The sequence below is a fragment of the Lissotriton helveticus genome, chromosome 3_1 (genome assembly GCF_964261635.1).
Source record: "Lissotriton helveticus chromosome 3_1, aLisHel1.1, whole genome shotgun sequence".
Lineage (NCBI taxonomy): Eukaryota > Metazoa > Chordata > Amphibia > Caudata > Salamandridae > Lissotriton > Lissotriton helveticus.
Window position 1 is genome coordinate 226,877,933 of NC_136061.1, and position 20,031 is coordinate 226,897,963.

The following is a 20,031-nucleotide window of genomic DNA, read 5'->3' on the forward strand; positions in this document are numbered from 1 at the left end:
GTTCGATTCCCCGCCTCGGCGGGTCTCGGGCTCAAAAATTCCACGGACTCGACAATTCTCGCTCCGGTGCCTACTCGACTCACGGGGTCACACTCTGCGACTCTGGGCAATAGCTTGCTTAATCTCCACTACGGCCCCTCGCGGCGGGATGCCTGGCTTTCACCTTGTGGATACCCTGCCGGGGTATCTCACAGGGGAATACCAGGACGGGTTCCCTAAGCAAGCCCTTAGATACTGTGTGAAATCAGTGATTTGCGCTATATAAATACATGCACATTACATTATTACCTGTGAGGGTCTCTAGGTGCTTTAGACCTCTGTGTTTTTTTTCTTTTTTAGCCTACCAATTCCTTAATTTCCACGTGGTAGATAGACCTGCTGATATGTGTGGTGTTCGGCCTCAGGCCCTCATGGTGCGGAAATGATTGACAAAGACACCGGCTATGTGACACAGACACCGTCTATGTGGTATAGTAAACTGGCCACGAGCACGTGCACCCTTTTATTGGCGGGGCAACGTCACTTGTGACACCCGTGATGTATGGGTGTAGGGGTGCAGTGTGTCCAGCCCTCAATGTAGTGGCTGGGAGTACAGCTTCCTGCGGAACACTAGAACGTGTCCTTCAGGATACTACATTATGTGTCTCCTGTGCATGTTGCGCTCCACTGAAATGTTGGCCGGTTTCTGAGTTTGGATACACAATCCACTACCTCAAAGTCCTCTATACATTTCCTCCGCGTTCTGTAGTGCGTTTTCAGCTTGGGGAACAGGAAGTACTGAGTCTCTTAACAGGGTTGCAACCCTGGCAAGAAACTCAGTAGTTTCTTTTCATTTATTTTTCATGATATGAACTAATTTGAAAAAAACTGTGAATGCAGCCGAGGCTCCCCAAAACTATATAAATGTGCAATATAATCGAATGAAAATGTATGTTTATTTTAAAACAGTTTAAAGGCATTCATTCACTCTTGACTTACATTGGCACATTTATATTTCTAGCTTGCTTACAACAACAGATGGTTAATGTAGAAATGCAATTTAAGAGGAAGTTGCTTGTATTTGAACGCATGTAAAAAACTCTTGTTGCGCATAGATTTATCATCATGTTTTATGTTTCCCTTTTCCATGTTTATTAATCCGTGCTATCAATATTGCTGTTCCAGGCACCAATTACATTTTGTGACGTTGCTGCTTGTTTCTCCGAAGAAGAGTGGAAACTTTTACATGACTGGCAGAAAGGACTTTATAAGAATGTGATGAATGAAATTCAGCAAGCCTTGCTTTCTCTGGGTGAATTTTTACTACTGTTTATCTTGCTAATGGTCTATACAATAAATTTGTGAAAATGCCATAAAACCCCACAGCTAGGTGTAAAAGTTGTTTTTGCTTTTTGTATGGAAGGTCATTTTATCCATCACTTAGATCTTCTTGTGTCTTATATAAATACCTCCTTGCTGGTACTACCCATCACCACTGCTGGTCTTCATTATTTGACTGTACTTAGGTCTAGTACCAATAGAATGTAATAGCTGTTCTTCTATCCCCTCAAGGACTCAAGGATGTTGCATCAAGGACCTGCTTAGGAAGACTGTTCTTTTACCTGATGATCTTTTCCCAGTCCCCCCTCCTGGAAACAGGATGAATCATTTAAAAAGCATTAAAAAGTGGCATAGGTATTGCTGTGCTTAAATTGAACAGCAGGCTCTCATTCATTGCCTTTTTTGATCGAGTAGCACTATTCCTACAAGATGTCACTTAAAAGAGCTAAGGATCCCAGTCCTTGCTTAATATGATTTGATTCTTTGATAGATGACATGGGACAAGATGTCCTAACCTTCTTAAGAGATAAAGGAAAAGAAGATTCTTCTTGAGGCTAAGGACAACAAATAAAACAGCTGAGAATATCATGCTCCAACAAATTTACAACACTCTTCTCTCAGTTACTGCATGTCTCATTGAATTGTAGAATAACACATTTGCAACAGATGCAGTTCTTGGCTACTCTGTGAGTGGTGTTGGTTGAGCCCCTGTATTAACTACTTGCACCATATTTTGCATGGTGAAATTAGCACTTTTTGCACACTGGTGATAGCAGTCTTTCCAGAACAGGGAGCAAGTTCCATTTGAACGCTCCACCTCATTGTAGCAAGTGCTTAAGTAGGCCCAATTGCTATCTTGCAGCTGTTTTACCATTTTACACTCATGTCCAAGTAACCACCCCCATGTATTGCTGCTCAGTATACAATGAACTACTGACAAGTTCACTTTCTGTCTTTCGAGTTTTCCATAATATTCTTGCTCTTGTATTTTTTAGTAATGGCTTCTTTATTTAATAACAGGTCCTGTAATTGCCACATCTGTCTTCTCACTGAGACCTAAAGGAACAGAAGATCACCATCTGAGCGACCATGGGGATGTCCTGGTAGGCTGCAGTTTGAACGTTTCTGAAGGTGAGTGTGAAAAACAGACGTGATTTGTTTAGATCCAAGAGAAACATATGATTTATTTTCTACCAAGTTACAGACATGCTCACAGTCTCCAGCAGAAAATAAAGCCATGATCCTGCACACAGATGCACCGATATGTGCATTAATACACAAATGAATGTTGCATAATAGGAAACAGAGTTTTTCCTCCAAACACTATGCACTCCCAAAGTCAGAGATTTTCAAATTCTCGAAGACACTACAATTAAACTTAACAAGGCACATGCACGGCAAAGGTTGCCTCCCAGGTTATATATGGTAATAAATATTGATGCATAGGAGAGTGAGTGCTGGGAAATCCTTCCAGGTCATCATTCTCCCGTCAGTGATCACAGTAGTCAAGGGGAGTGAATACCTTATGGCAACGCTATGAATACATAGAACAGATGCTGACTTCTTTACAATATTCAGTGTACCACATTTTAATGAGAAGACAGTGGGTTTGGGTGCTTCCTCCCTTTTGGTGATAGCTAATATCTGTTGGGTTCCAGTACAGTTTTCTCATCACATTCTACCAGTGTTGAGAACCCCCAAACAATAAACAACAACAAATAAACAAGGCCATTTTTATTTCTTACAGAGACTTGTCCAAACAAAATATACCTACATGCAACACTCTTTTAAAATGTACTCAACCAGTGATGCATGAAGACATCAAGGTTTCTACAGAGCATTTTAATAATTGGCTAAACAGATGCATAACATGCCACTGTCCTTTAAAAAATGTCTATTCCCATTGTACCAGCCCTTTCCCAGATATTATGCGGTCCTCATTTTAGGTAAAGGTAGGTGCAAGTAGCTGGAAAGAAAGTGGAGACTGTCATATGATCTTGTGGCCAAGTCTCCCTACAAAAGAGAAGTTAAGAGCTATAAAGATCGTGTTCAGAATGCACATTCTGTCTATTGCCAAATTCACATTCTGTTTGTTAAAACATTATACAAAAGAACTTTGCAGGAAACAACTCTCTGGCCACACTGTAGGTAAGTACACCGCCCCAAACTGAAAAAGTCTACTCTGGTTTGACAGAGATTTCCACAACAAAATTGATCGCCTGTTGGTGTTTTTTGCTCTGACCTTTGTCATGTTTTTCTTCACAGATCAGTAAAACTCATGCACCTAGTACAATTTTGGATTTGTTTCACACAACTCCACTTTATCAAAGTTACTATCTATTATTCCAGGCTTTCCATTAGATCTCTGCCCAGCCAAGATTTTCAAGACCAATGTCTCAGCTGTAATAATGGTGATATCACTCATATACAATCAGACACTAGCAAGGTTCCTGGCATCAAGTTTTTGTAAGACCACTTTAGTGATCCTACTTTTGAAGAAACCATCTCTAGATCTGGGGATCCTGTCAAATTATCATCCCATTTCTCTTCTTCCTTTCATCACGAAAATTCTTGAAAATGGTGATACTTCTTAATTATTAGATTACATTGAAAATAATTTCTTACTTTACACACTTTGATCCGGTTTTCGCCATGCCCAGAGCTCAGGGACGGTGTTAATCACTGCAGCTAATGACATTTGAATAATATGTATGCTAAAGGCTCATCAGCCTTGACACTCCATGACTTATTGCTTTGATTACTGGGGGTAATCCCCATTACTCTTAGTCCTACTCGTCCTCGACCCAGTCATCACACATGAGGTATTCCACACGACAGGAAACAAAACAGGAAAAGCTTTCTGACTCCACCCACCCTCCTGTCAGGTGCTATAACACACCTCACCACCAGAAGCAAATCCTGATGTACCAAGCACCAAAGGCCTGGAAAGGGAGGGCGGGCGGGATGTATGACTGGGTCGAGGACGAGTAGGACTAAGAGTAATGGGGATTACCCCCAGTAATCAAAGCATTACCTCTACGTCCCTCGTCCTCGACCCAGTCATCACACATGAGGCATACCAAAGCAACTCCACAAAGGCCTTTGGCACACCACAAACAAAACAGAACAGCTTAGACATGAATCTGGGCATTAAAATATGATCCGGGTCCTTCCACTCCTTAAGGAGGTCATCCATGACAAAGGGGTGGATGGGCATGGAAGAAGATACAGGCTTCCTAAACTGCGGCAGAACAGTGTCCTGGGAGGTACTGGGCACAGAGTCCACAGGGAAGCCCATATTCTCCCGAACGTGGCAAAGAAGATCAGGCATCAGGTCCCTGGAAATGTATTTGCCCTGCAGATCCACCGCGCCCAAAGTGGACTCATCCGAGGAAGCAGAGGAAGAAATATCCGAATACAGGGGAGCAGCAGCCTCAGAGCGACCCCCAGCACCCTTCCTGGAAGCCTTGAGATCGGACAGCGTCTCCAAAAGCAGGCGCTTCAGCCGTTTAGAGTCACCCAGACCGGCACTCCGAGCAGTAGGGGCAGAATCACCACTGTCCGAAGAGGAGGAGGACGACCCAACAGGAGAGACATGCTTTCTCTACCCGTGGTGCTTCCCCATAGTAAACGATTCAAAAAGGAGGGTGGTGATGGACAGAGTATCTGAATTAAGCAGAACACTCCTACCCAGTCAAAAGATCAGGGCTTGATCCAACACCGTTTTTTAGCTCACTGCACCATCCCAGTTCAGAACCTGGCTACATGCAAATTAGTCTGACCCTGGCCCAGTGCATCATGGGAACAGGGCAGACCAAACTACCAAGCCAATTCTTTACTGGAAAGGAAACAAGCTTCCGGGGACCGGTTTCTGGCATTACAGCCGTCTTCGGCCCGGCTTGCTTGAATCCTGATGGTGCGGTGAGCAAGGGACTCACATCTGAGCATACCCTTCCACACTTGTGGTGTCCAAAACGATCCATAGTAAACAGCACCCACGAGACACAGCAACCAGCAAAACACAAAGCAGACACGGGACGCACAGCAGCGCCACAAGTGGACACAGGAGAGAAAGAACTCCGGACTCCCGCCAAATATAGGAGGAAAACACTCACCCCACAGCTGTAGCCCCGTGGAAACCGAGGATGAAGAAGGAGGGGCCGAAGACGAGCCTCCAAAGAGCGGCCACTTGAAAGAAACAACCGAAGTCACCCAGGCCGAAAGAAGACGATGACGTCATCGCCCTGAACCGGCCAGCCAATCAAGAGAGGAAGGCAGGAAAACCCGGAGCCCACCCGGGCGCCCGCACAGGCAAAAATGAGGAGCTGAAACTGGGAACGGCTTCCCAGCCGACGTCCGACACACAAGCCCCCGCAATCCACGGGAGAAATGGCCCCCGCACTCCAGGGGCATACAAAATGGCAGGAAGGATGTCCCCTAATCCTCGGAGGCGAGCGCGCCCAGCAAACCAGAACAGACAAGGTCAGGACGCGTGGAGCAGCAGCGCGCCATGTCCAAGCAGCAGCCAGTCTAACGGAGTAAGCCACGAAACCAGGGATAGCGTCCCGCAGAGAAAGTACCGGGGCGCCTCACAAGCGCCCGTATCTAGGAATCCAGGAGGGCAGCAAACACACGAAGAAACCACGGGGACTCGAGAAGCCCCGCAACCCAGGGCCCCCGCCACCAGGAAAGCACAGGAAGCCCAGCAGCCCGACTTTCAAAATCCCACGGAGGTCCATGAGCACCCCCTAGGCTCAGCAAAGGAGGAAACCACAGGACAGTCGTAGCAGGTAAGTGCCCGGCACTCACCCAAGCGTCACCCATCAGAAGTCCAACCGACAGGAAACAAAACAGAATTTGCTTCTGGTGGTGAGGTGTGTTATAGCACTTGACAGGAGGGTGGGTGGAGTCAGAAGGCATTTCCTGTTTTGTTTCCTGTCGTGTGGAATACCTCATGTGTGATGACTGGGTCGAGGGCGAGGGACGTAGAGGTAATGGCAGGTTTAGACATGGTCTACAATGAAATGTTACTGGACAGACTTTCATCTGCTGGCCTTGATGGCAACGTTGTGCCCTGGTTTACTGCCTCTCTTACTTCCAGATCACGATCACAGGTAGTAAAGTTATCATCGTTTCGGTCTGTCTTTAAAGGTTTCTCTTGCAGAGTACCACAGATTCCTATATGTGGCACTCCTTACTGACCCAATTTCCTCCTTTTACTTCCATTGTTATGCTCATGCAAATGACATGCAGTTTATTTTGAGGTTAAATGGAAACCTTAATTCATCCAGGAGCAGTTTAAAAGCTGCCTAGTTGCAGCTGTCAATTGAATGAACATAAACTCCCTAAGAGTGAACTAAGATAAAACCAAAGTACTGCTGTTTGGTGACCATTTAATTTGGTCTCCATCTTTGTGGCTTGAGTCTCTAGACTGGGGTCTCTCTCCAGTTACTAATGCCCGTAATCTGGGTGTCATATTTGACAACAAGCTTTTTTTCAAGACCTACATCCCTTAACATAATCTCTTCGCAGCGTTTGACATGGTCTCCCACAACATTCCCATCAGAAGACTCCACAACAGGGGCATCCAAGGAGCCGCACTCAACTGGATCTGCTTTTTCCTTACTGGAAGACCCCAAAGAGTGAGACTGCCACCCTTCACTTCGGAAAGCAAGAGCATGACCTGCGGAGTCCTCCAGAGATCGTCGATAAGCCTCACGCTGTACAATGTCTACATGACACCACTCCCCAACATCATCCGATCTCAAGACCTCACCATCATCTCCCACGCCGATGACACCTAACTCCTTCTCTCCCTGAAAGACAAGACAACCACCATCAGAACAAACTTCACCAACTGCATGACCATGGTAGCTGACTAGATGCAAACCAACTGCCTAAATCTCAACTCAGACAGAACTGAAGTGCTGGTCTTCAGTAGCAGATCCACCCCATGGGGCTCCACTTGGTGGCCATTGGAACTAGGACCAACACCGACTAACCGTGCAAAAAACTTGGGGATCATTCTGGATATCAAGCTCAACATGACAGCACAAGTCAAAGCAGTGCATTCCTCCTGCTTCCACATCATAACCGTGTTACAGTTGAACTGCAAGTGGCTGCCACAGAGCACCAGACATACAGTCAAGCAGGCACTCATCACCAACAGGCTGGACTATGGCAACACACTGTTTGCAGGAATCTCCATACACCTACACAGACTCCAGACCATCCAGAATCCCACCACAAGAAAGCTTTGCTGGCTCCCCAGTCACAAACAAAGCCAATTCAAACTTTTCACACACAATCATACAAAGCCCTACTCAACAGTGAATCTGCATACCTCAACAGTCGCATACACTTTCACCAGCTGATCAGACACTTATGATCTGCCTTACTCTCATTAACTCACACACCCTGCACATGCAAAAACAGAACAGGAAGGTTCTCGTACATAGCACCCAAAACCTGGAACAGCCTCCCTCAACACATCAGAACCTCCTGCTCACTTCTTGAGGTCCTCAAGAGGCTGAAACCCTGGCTCTTGAAATAACACCATGGGGACTACGTGCCTAAATACCGGCACAAGCACTGGGATAGCCTCAAGGATAATTAGTTCGCTATGCAAATAAACATAATATAACATAACTTGCCTCCGTCTGTGTTTTTTTCTCATGAGGGTCCTAAGGGAAACTCTTATAGTTTATTCCTCATCTCTCCAACTTTTTATCCAGACCCCGACCATAAGGAGGCTTGATTATTGTAATGTGCTATTTGTTGGGCTCCTGTCTAATTTGTTACACAATATTAATCTTATAACAAATGTGTCAGCTAGGCTCGTAATGGATATTCCTAAACAGGCTACAATTTCCACAAATTACAATCACCTTCGCTGGCTTCAAATTTAAATAAGATTCCTTTTTACTGCGCCATGCTTGTGCGACATGGCCCTTGAAAACCCTCTTATTCTAACTAAATGACCCAGTTGTTTATAAGTTACAAACCATCAGGAAAGCTTTGTTCTTCATCTGCCGTCTTTGTCTCCGTCGCCAGGGTCCATAGACCATGCTTCGAAGACCGTTCTTTTCCAGTGCTGTCTGCCCTTGCTTGGAACTGATTGTTCTTTGCCAATCACACTGAGTCCTACATCTTACGTTTTGTTTGGTAATCCTGTAAACTTTTAAAAACCTCTTTTTAAACAACAATTCTAGTCACTACATTTCTGTTGCACGTGCTGCCTAATAGTTTATAGCTCTGGGACACCCTAGGATATCTGCGTGCCTAATAAAATTAAATGCAAATAAAATTCTTAATATTTGAGATTGTCCTGCTACAATAAAAATGCTATTGTAGGCGTTTTCTGCATAGAATTTTGTAGACCTTGGAAATACACTATGGCAAATCTTTGGAATGTCAGAAACACTGATTTACAGAAGTCAGTAAAACAGGGAGAAATTACCTCAGAAATTCACAAAAAATAAGTAATAAAAATCCGAATTATGTGTTTATTTATTAATAGGTACCACTGCTCATTCCGATGTGTTGCTCAGAAAAACAGGACCTACAAAACAAGCCCAGATGGACCATGAAGACACAGGTCAGAGTGAAAGCAGTGATGGTACCTTTGCAGGTGAGGAAGAAGGCATGGGGAACTTAACCCAAAATGATGATGTACATGAGGATTCATGTATTGAACTTAACTAGATTACAATGGTAAAAACTTCAGTTTTTAAGAACCTTCATATTGCACAGAAAAAGAATAGTTATCATAAATCTGAGAGGTTCACCTGTTCTGCTACAAAAGGAAAGCAACTTTTCATAAAAATTGGATTTGAAAGTCTTGGAAAATGCTATACAGGAACCCCCTCTTTGCTATTCGGGCATTATTCTCCACTGACCCACTGTTTAAGGATATTCATGCTTCACCTTCTGTAAGCCTAACCCCACTTATAAAGATCTCTTTTGTCAGTAACACACTTCTGAACGTATTCCTTTTGTCCTCCAGGTTCAATCTTTCTTAGTCTTTATTCCCTCTGGTATAATATAATACAACTGATTATAAAATAGAACATGGACAGGGCTATAGGGCTCTAGTTTAATTGTAATTCTCATTCAAGTGGAAACAGGAGTTTCCTTTTGAATCCGTATTAGAAGTTATTCAGTAAATCTACAACTTAAACTTTAAAATACTTTATTTAGACAATCAAGTCTATGAAAGTGCAAAAGTGCTGAGAAAGTTAAAATACTAACTAATACGTCATTTTTTACAGAAATGTTGATGATTGGTCACAAATGAACACCCAAAAATAGTATTCATACAGATTCCATCAGCGGAGGTGCATTAGTAATTTAAAAATAAATTTCAGTATGCTGATTGTCACTCACTATACTCACTATTCGCCAGTAAAATGGCTGCAATATGGTTTAAGATACAAGTGGTACAAAATATTCAGACGTTGGGCCCTATAAAAATTGCATAATTCTATCTATTTTTTGTGTGAATATCTTTATTGCATTTTTATAACTTTCCTGATACAAACAAATCAAGCATATATATATATATATATATATATATATATATATATATATATTATATATTGCTATTACATACAAGATCTGTATCGCTGTGTCATTACATACATAGTTCCAGATATCACCACTTGGTAAGTACAGCGCAATTTACCTCTTGTTTCGCAAAATGTGACGTGTATTGGCAGTCTGTTATGGGTATACGATACCCACGTGTACCGTCACCTCTAATCGAGGGGCAGGATATGTCTATCATATGTATCTTCTTCTTACAGTAATTAGTCAGATGCAAACATGTCTATTAGCACAATTACGTTTGACTTGCGTGCAATACAATTGTTGAATAACAGTAGACAATAAAGCATGGGTTTTGGGAAATTAACAATATCACTGATTGTAAGACATCGTCATTTTTAAACATTTAAATCGTAACTAATAAACTGAAAGCAAATGCCAAAGAAAAGGAGGTATCAAGTACACAAAGGAACATATATCTAGTATGTAATTAGCCTCCGAGTGAAATCACGTCGAGGGTTGTGCGCATTTTAGCAGACTTTGGTTGCCGTTACTGATCAGTATGTGATTGCGTGGATGTCTAGGTATCGTACATCTAAGGTGGTGTCCATGTAGTGTCATGAAGGAGTGTGGGGTCATTGCCCAACCTAGCAGTCATGTCCAAGGGTGCCTTGTGTACACGGCCTATACGCTCCGCCCAGGCAGCGCTTCAGGCATAATCTCCCACGCGCTGTACGGGGCACATAATGCAGCACTAGTTCGTATAAGAGCTTTTAGAATGTCATACCAGGCCTGTGCTATGGGAAACTTACGCAGCCCAGCCGTTTCTTCCCTGTGAAGAATGGTGCTCTCCACCTGTGCCCAATTTTCTGGGGATTTTAGCCAGTGGGGTGTCTCTAGGGTGGTCTTTGTGTTTCCATCTCTTGGTTATCAATCGTTTCGCAGTGATTGATAACCGGGCATATGGTCACTGTGAGCTGATGTCTTTGCTGCATTGTACTATACCCAATGCCTGACCCTAAGATGGCCGCCACTGGGGACATCTGACACGTGGAGCTATCCCTTATGCACCAGTATAAGGGTCCAGGAAGGATCATACCGGATCCTAAAATGGTAACTGACCCCCGCCGAAAATCAGGTTACGACCCTCCCAGCGGGCAAGGAGGGGGACGTCTTGAAGCTATTTGACATCGCCACATGGCCTCAGGAGTGCGGCAGTCACCAATCAGCCAGGCTATTGCCCAAAAGCAGCAGCACTCAAGCTCCTGGAAGGATGATGCCTGTCCCTAAAAATGGAAGCCTTCCCCCACCGAATGCATAACCGAATATGGGGATCAGCTTAGTGGCCTCGGCAAACTTTGAATAATCAACTCACTACCCAATCACACAGCAGAGAATGCAAGAAATAAGTGAGCCTGAACCTCCCTCACAAACGAAATTTTACACAAACTCCTAAGCGCAAAGAGGCTGATGAACTAGGTCGTTGTCCGGTGGAGCTGCCTAGACAGCTATAGAGGGGATCGACTCTGGGTCACCCCCTTGGCCGTCACCTACCCAGCCGGACCTTGGAAATATTTCTCCTCGTCTCTACCCCTACCTCTGATCCCTAACCTCACCCCTCTCACTCCCATGCCACATTAGTCTAGTATCATGTACCTGTGTAACATTGCGTTTGTCTTTTTTGAGTATGCATCACCATGCTCCAGTAACTGTTTGTAACCATGTAACTTTTACCGAACTACCTACCCCCCTACCCCTCCCCGCTCTACTCCTCTCCACTTTCCTGCTACTGACCTCTGCCCTCACCTGTCCTGGCCCTAGTCCCCACCCTGTTTACCTGGGAATTTTCCCTCGTCATTTGAGATCTAGCTAATTTGTCTGATGCCCGATGGAGCTACCTGGTTTAGCTATAGGGGAGACAGGTCGGGGAGTCCCTCCTTGGACGTCACCTACCCAGTCGGTCTTTAGCCAGACTTCCTTTCGTCTCTCCTGTCATCTCTTCCCGCATCCTCCCTCTATTTATGTCTCTCTTTCTCTCCTCTCTCAATGTATTGAGACTGAACTATTTTGTCTGATGCCCGATGGAGCTACCTGGTTTAGCTATAGAGGAGATGGGCCGTGGACTCCCTCCTTGGTCGTCACCTACCCAGTCGGCCTTTAGACAGACTTAATTTTGTCTCTCCTTGTGGTCTCTTCCCCTATCCTCCCTTTCTCACCTTCCCTGTCCCCTCCCCTCTACGCTCCGTTTATTTTGCCCTCCATGTTCTTTAAATATTTCCCTTGGAGACCTAGCTATTTGGCTAAAGCCCGATGGAGCTACCTGATAGCTATAGAGGAGATGGGTTTTGGGACTTCCCCCTCGACCGTCACCTACCCAGCCGGACTTTGGGCAGACTTTCCTTCGTCTTTCTGCCGTATCTCCCTCCCACCCCTTTACCCTTCCCCTCTACACTTCACCTATCTCGTTTTCTATGCTCTTGTAATTGTTTGTCTAGCAACTGATGTAAATTGGAACTGATGTAATCTTTTAACCTTGTGGAACATCATGTAAAGCGCTCTGATACCTCCGGGTCTAGCCAGCGCTATATAAAACTCTTAAAATAAGTCACAGAATCTAGCGCTTACTTTGTTAGCTTTTGTACGTTTGTAAAACCCCAGGATGCAAACCTCCCATGTGTGTGGCACTTCGGTGTTTATGCTACTGGTGAGAATTGCTGTTATTGTGAGCCAATAGGAGTGAAGTAGGGGGCAGGACCATAGCATGTGCAGTAGATCAGCATCTAGTAGTTGGCATCTTGGGCAAGCGGAGGTGGTGATGTTAAAATATTTATTAATCTTGTCCGGCAAGAGATACGCCCTGTGTAATATACACGTTTGTATGAGTTTGAAACGCGAATTTCGCGGTATGTGTGTGGCACTAGCCAAGACACGTTCCCAGTCCTTATCTTTCCATGGTTGACCCCTGTCCTCAGCCTATCTCGCCCGGAGTCTCTGTGGTGGCTTTAACATGTGTGTAAGTAGGGCCTGCACTAGCCAATGAATCACATGTGTCCCCTCCCCATCACATGCAGATATTGCAACAACTGATGTGCTTGCGGCTCAATTGACAAATCTCCCCATGTTTGTGTCAATGTCCGCATGATGGCTGCATGTCGGAGGAACTGACCCACCGGCAAGCCAGCATTCGCTGTCAGGGCTGCAAGAGACATCAAGGCACCATCCGTGTACAGATCTCCCAGTGTCTCTACTCCTGCCTCAGTCCAGGGCGTCAGCGCTACGTCCATTACAAAGTTTCTACCTCGGGCCGTACCAGCTAGTAGCAGAATTGGGGCATAGGGAATAGTGTCTTTTCTAAGTTGGAGGCTCCTTCGGTAGTATCTATGGGCTAACTCAATATGTATCCATGTCGGGCGGGGGAATTTCGCCAGCGGGTGAAATAAGCTATAGATTTGTGTCTGTGTCCACAAATACGACTCAGTGGCGGTATCTTCCAGGCTCTTGCCGCTTAGTCACTTTGCGACCCACTGTAGCTGTGCACCCAAGTAATACAATTCTAAATGAGGAACTGCCAAACCCCCACATTCCGGTGGAACATATAATTTCTGCAGCGCTATCCTGGGCCGCCCTGTATTCCATATTAGACCTCTGATTAACCCTCCCAGCTCCCGAAATAGTTGCACCGGGACATATACTGGAAGATTTGCAAAATAATACAATAGCCTGGGCAGCACTACCATCTTAGTTAGGGTGACGCGACTCATCACATTAAGCGTCAGAGTCTTCCAAAATTGTACCTGCGCCCTTATGGAGGAAATGGTGCGCACCAGGTTGCCCTCCATTATGTTCGCAGGGGATCTGTAGATGTATTTTTTTTTTTTTAAACTCTTTATTCGTGACTGTTTCAGGATGACATACATTTCTGTTCAATTGCATCTCATATCCCTCAGCAGTCTTTTCCATTTTCTTAACCAGTAATTGTGGGGGTATATCATTTCAGTTGTGAGGTACGTATCATAACATTCCCCGGATGCATCCCAAGTATGTGTTTCAAACACCATAATCAAGGTTCTCATTATTGGCAAACCCCAACTGTCCCCCCCTCCCCGCCCGCCCCCCTCTGTCTCCTGGTTGGCCTCTCTCCTGCACTCGACATCCCAGGCCAAGGTGGCTCTGTCTATCTGGAATTTGTGTAGGGTCCTAGGTCTGGTCTAACCCCGGTGAGTTGCCCCATTGCTCTTGAACCTCAGCCCCCCCCCTGCCATCTGTGTAAGGTCATCCTACCGGGTCTCCTGGGCTGTCCAGGTCTGTCTCTTCCAGGTCTATCAGCATTTGGTCCCAATCCTGCGCTATGGGGTATTTGCGAAGACCCTTGCTCTCCTCCCCCTTCAAAGCTGCAGATTCTGCTTTACCCCATTTCAGCATGTCGCTGCGCCACACTGCTACTTGCGGGGCCCTGGGCGACTTCCATCTCATAGTGAGCACCCTGATCGCCAGCACTAGCGCCAGGTCCGCAAACTTCAGTTGAGCCTTGCATGTTTTGGGCCGCTTCCTGTTCCCTAGGAGACAGGGTAATGCTCCCTCCGGGATCCGGAGTGTTGTTATAGAGTGCAACGTGTGTTTGATCGTCCCCCAGTAAGTATGTAATTTCGGGCATGCCCATAGCATGTGAAGAATATGTGCCTCGTCTTGTTGACATCTCGGGCAGCAGTGTGCAGCGGTAGGGAACATTCTGTGTAGTCTCTGGGGCGTAAGGTAAGCTCTATGGAGAATCATGGCTTGTATGAACTGAAATTTAACATTCCTAGATACCCGTCTATGATGACCCAGAATTATCTTCCACTCTCCGTCCGATATGTCTTCACCCGCGTCTACAGTCCAGGTCTCCCTGAGTGTGGCGATCGGTGACGTCACATGTTCTCTGATACCAACATACAGCCATTTCACCAAGTGTCCCCCCGTGCCCATATAATGCATGAGGTGTACTAGCTCATGTTGATCTGGTTTTGTACGTTGTGGGGCCCAGGTCCGTCGTATGTAGTGCGTTACCGAGGCGTGTAGGAGGTATAAACGTGAAGGGGCTCCTGTGACCTGCACAAATGAGGCATGGTCCAGTATGGTGTCATCGCCGAACAGGTCTCCCACCCTGTCCACCCCGGCCTCCGTCCATGGATGTAGTCTGCGCTGTGTTAGAGTCCCCTGTGGTGTCGGGAGCCCCAGTAGAGGGATATTATCCGCATATGGGGAGGTCCCGCCGTGTATGACAGCGATTTCTTCCAGCAGGTCAGGGCCACATGCAGGAGGGGGTGGCAGTCCCTGGGGGTCCTAGCATTGGGCAAGAGGAGGGAGTGTAGGTCTCCACGTGCTAATTTGTCCGTCGTGTAACCGATCTCATGCAAGTCTCTACCTGCCACCCATCGGGTCAACCATTGGAGCTGGCTGGCATAGTAGTAGCTTCGCAGGTCCGGTACGCCCAGGCCGCCCCGTCTGGTGTGTAGCTGCAGTTTTTTAAGGCTAATTCGTCTTCTCCCCGATCCCCATATGAGGCTGACCAGTAATGTATCAAGTGTGGTGAAAATCTGTCGCGGGAGCAGGACCGGCAGGTTTACAAAGTAATATAATATGCGGGGGAGCAGGACCATCTTCGAGACTGCCACCCGTCCCATTACCGATAGGGGTAGGGACGTCCAGAAACCTATGCTACCTCGCAGGCCAGTAATAGCCTTACGGATATTACCGTCAATTTGAGCCTCTGGGTTCCGGTAAACCTGTATCCCGAGATATTTGAACGTGGTTGGTGCCACTTGAATTTCATAGGCCCCGAACTGTATGTAGGGGGGCTGTTGGCCCTCTCGAAAGAAGAAGCCCAGGGACTTTCCCGGGTTTATAGCCAGTCCAGATATGATCTCAAAGCGTCTGAAAACAGTCGCCAGGGGCGAGTGGTCCCCTCGCAGGTTCCGGAGAAATACCAAGATGTCGTCAGCATATATTGAGACCATGTGGTCGATGCCCTCTACAGGTATGCCTTCCTCCGCAGCTCTGATGCGAAGCGCAATAGCCAGGGGTTCCAACGTTAGCACAAACAGCAGTGGCGACAGTGGGCAGCCCTGTCTTGTGCCCCTATGGACCTCATAACAGTCCGATGTGTGTCTTCCCGTGCGTGCCCTAGCCGTCGGGCCTGTGTACAACAAGCGGATCCATTTTATAAGGGCCTCTGGGAACCCAAAACGATGCAGGACTTCAAACATGAAGTCCCACGTCAGGGAATCGAAAGCCTGACGGAGGTCAAGGGCTATGCAGCCAGCGTGCGGTAAGTTGTGAGGTGTAGTTGTCATGAGAGCGTGGAGTCGCCTCGAGTTCTGGGAGGTACTCCTCTCTGGAAGGAAGCCACATTGATCAGAATGGATCAGGCCAGGGAGGTGGCGCTGGATCCGCATGGCAATAGCCTTACTAAGGATCTTATACTCCGTGGAGAGCATGGATAGGGGTCTGTAATTACCCACATCTTGAGCATCCCTGCCGGGCTTCGGGATAGAGATCACCAATGCCTGCATGGTGGTAGTCGGGAGGTGACCAACCTCGTAGGCGGTGTTGTAAATTTTCTCCAGGACGGGGGCCAGCACATCAGCGTAGGTTTGATAAAATTCCCCCGGCAGGCCATCCATGCCCGGGGTTTTTCCCCGGTTAAGTGTATGGATTGCTACCTTTATTTCGTGTTGTGTAATAGGTCCGGCTATAGCCGCCTGGATTCCCGGGGTCAGCACTGGGAGCATTAGGTCATCCAGGAATCCCGTTATGTCTTCTCTGGTCCCTACAGTGGGGGGGGCGTAGAGGTTCTCCAAGTGAGTCTTAAATACTGTGTTAATCTCCATTTGAGTGTGCACCTGTGTACCCGCTGCGTTCCTAATAGTCGCTATGGTAGGGCATTCGGGGGCATCCTGAACTAGCCGGGCAAGCAGAGCGCCGGATCTGTCCGCCTCCGCCTGTTGTCTTTTCAGATAGGCCCCATAGTCCATCACCCGGGGATCTGTAGATGTATATACCCCGATATCTGAACATTGTTGCATACCAGGCTGTGGTAAATAAATAATTAATTACCGGTACTATTTTTGAATATATTAATAATAACAGATAGCTCAATAAATAAGAGGCAGGATCCGAGGAATCTGAGTCGAACGGGCTTTATTCAGGCATAAGGGAAGGGACAGGATCGGGACAGCCTGAAATAGAATGGCATAGAAGGCAGCTGCAACGTTTCATCAACAGTACAAAGTATATATAGTAAAACATCACAATTACATTACATACAGTAGGCGTAACTGGTGACAAGCGTAAGATAAGAACACATGGGCGTGAAAAGAAGGCGTGCACAGGGCGTGCACGTGGACATGTGATGAGAACGTCACAGAAGTGTCATAAAGTGGGTGGAAACATGGAGGGGCTACCTGAGCAGCTGGAACCTTTAACCTAGTGGTGCGCGCAAACGGGCCATGACGTGTTACCGGGGAGAACTGGGGGCTATGACTTCTGCACTAGATGAGGAGACGAAAGTCTGCGATGTCAGGACGACATGTACCTATAGCATATCTGGTATCTGGTGTTTTGGAGTACATGTTGATAGAATCTAAAAGTTATCAGGGCAAAGGCTACTTGACACTAAGGCTGGTGCATGCATATATTCGTCATGTATTGCGTGTGCTATGAATCTTCCATGAATATTAATACAGTAATTCTCTTGTATGGAGACAGAAAGACTAGACTATAGCTGAAACTGTTTATGTGGTTCGTTAGCTTAGGAATGTGAAGACGGAGAGCTGAACTGATAACTAGAGGCATAACATATTCTTGGCAGACAGACAGGCAGGCAGAGCCAGGCCGGGCACCGCGCTGCGCGGCAGGAAGTAAGTGAAGGGTCAGGGATGCAGGTGGGGTCTGCATCGCTCCTCGGAGTGGGTTCAGGAGACTGGAGCTTGAATCTGGTGTCCGGGCCCTTTGAGGCCTAGTAACGGGGACAATTCAATAGAATAACGTGCATAATGTAAAACGTTGGCAACATAGGCCTAATACTCGTTGTTTTCACGAGAACTGGAAACTGGCATACTAGAGTTGGACACAACTATAATTGCGTCTTTAATCGATCATAGGGGGATATATGCATATCGATCATGTACATATAACATAGGATGGGGAACACGTAGGCACATATGGCAAGGCAAAATTCAATTTTCCTCATTCCCTCCTTGTGCCCTACGTTTCCATCAGGAAACATCAATATTCATGATACCATCTATCTGTTCATAGAGCATCATTTGCTCGTCTCGAATTGTCTGAGTACGGGACTTAGGACTAGGAATACAAGAGGTAGCACACAAGCCGCAAATCGCAGGGCCACATTGTAAACAGAGGCAGCAACTGAATATGATCATTACTGCTATACCTAGGAATGACAATACTTTCCATCCCCAGGCAGATACTATACTCCAGAGCCAACCAGACCATGTCCAGGTGCCTGGATTCTGGTGTAACTGATGGGCAATTTTATGAAGTCTGGTTATAGCTGAATAAACAGACGGTGCGTTATTAGGAATGAAAATGCAGCAACTAGATCCGATGACTCTACAAGCTCCTCCCCTATCGGCCAGTATGACGTCAAGGACGAGACGATTTTGGAGCACGACAAATCTCATAGCAGATTGTTCTTCAGTTAAGTTACCTAGAGCGGAAGTAGTCTCATTCACTACTGCTTCAAGGGTTCTGGTTAGCCTACGTATTAACTTACTATTCTGGACAGGACCTATGAAGAAAAAGAAACCTTTATTGAAGTCTTGATATTGTTCTAGAGCAGTTTCAGTTTGATCGACAATTGGGGACTCGATCTCCCTTCTATGTCTAACGTGTACTAGATGTGTATTTCTGTGATAATCAGATGGGGCTAGAAAAACTGGTGGCAGTAGGAAGGCAATGTAACATGTTCCATCCCAATCTAGGGGCAGACGTACATATGCGGTCTGACCACATACAAAATAAGAATGACGTGAGGCTTTGAAAATAGATTTCCCACTGTCACTATACTCGACCATAGTAGTACAATCACTATGTCCTACATGTGCGGAACCATTCTTTCTGACACATAATTCGCCTTTCACTGGTAGAACTGAAATAGCAGGCAAATCTGGAGTAGTCTCGGACTGAACATTCAAAACCATGAAATTCGAGGAATAATTACCTAGATCATATACTTCATTTTCTAGATCTAACCCTGTTCTATGGGAAAGTCCTTCCTTGTCTGGGAAACATGTTCTATTCAGAAGGGACATATCATTTGAGGATGACGTTAATGTGGACCATGCTCCACACGAACCATTATGTGAAAACGGAAAAGGAAAGAGCGGCAGAACTCCCTTCGGTGTCTGGAAAGGGGGGAGTCGACCACACACCCAACAATTAGTGGCATTGCTGGTCTGGTGTGAATAGTGTAACATTCGGATAAATGTATTATTGCGCATGGCAAGACGATAGGATAACTCGTGAGGAGGCAGGTCACTAAAAGTGTGCTCTACTGTAACATTAGAAAACATATGTACATGTGAATTAATAGGAAAACATAAATGTAAGGCATAACTTATGCAAGTAACCATAAGACTCAGAAATAACAGAAAAAACAGGGTAACAATGCATCTACTTCGAAGATTCTTTTGATAATGTATTCTCTTAGAGTTTTGACTAACTCTCTCACTGTGTTGGTCTATCTCATACATGTCAGGAACCTGTCTAACCGTTTCACCCGAGAGGGACTTAGACAATTAAACTGGCTGACTTACTAGACCGTAGCTTATCTTTATACTCCTGCTGCGGAGTTTTCTCTAACAGGGGAAGTTTAGATTCAGTGTCTGGGCAGTCCTTGAGAACGGGGCAGTCCTTGAAAACAGTCTTTGGAGAGAGTCCATGAAATCTCTTTACATGACTGGAGTGCAACCACCCTTTTCTTCCTTCAATCTTGACGGCGGTCCTTGTTGTTAGCAGGACAAGTCGGGGCTCCTTCCAGCGGGGCTCCAGCGGACTTGAACGATCAAAATTTCTCACGAGGACGAGGTCGCCTGGTATGACCTCATGCGGTTTCACTTCGGTGTTGTCTGGAAAAGCGGCGGCAACCTGTGAACGACAAGATTG

General features: G+C 46.0%; 1 protein-coding gene across 5 annotated transcripts in view; it reads left to right on the plus strand.

Annotated features, from left to right (window-relative positions):
- Positions 1–20,031, plus strand: part of LOC144822315 (uncharacterized) — a 528,873-nt gene that overhangs the window by 380,464 nt on the left and 128,378 nt on the right. For all 5 annotated transcript variants that reach the window (XM_078679672.1, XM_078679677.1, XM_078679675.1 and 2 more), the window contains 3 exons: positions 1,165–1,291; positions 2,341–2,451; positions 8,840–8,950. In XM_078679672.1, the coding sequence (XP_078535798.1) occupies positions 1,165–1,291; positions 2,341–2,451; positions 8,840–8,950 (349 nt within the window). The remainder of the gene's footprint in view (positions 1–1,164; positions 1,292–2,340; positions 2,452–8,839; positions 8,951–20,031) is intronic.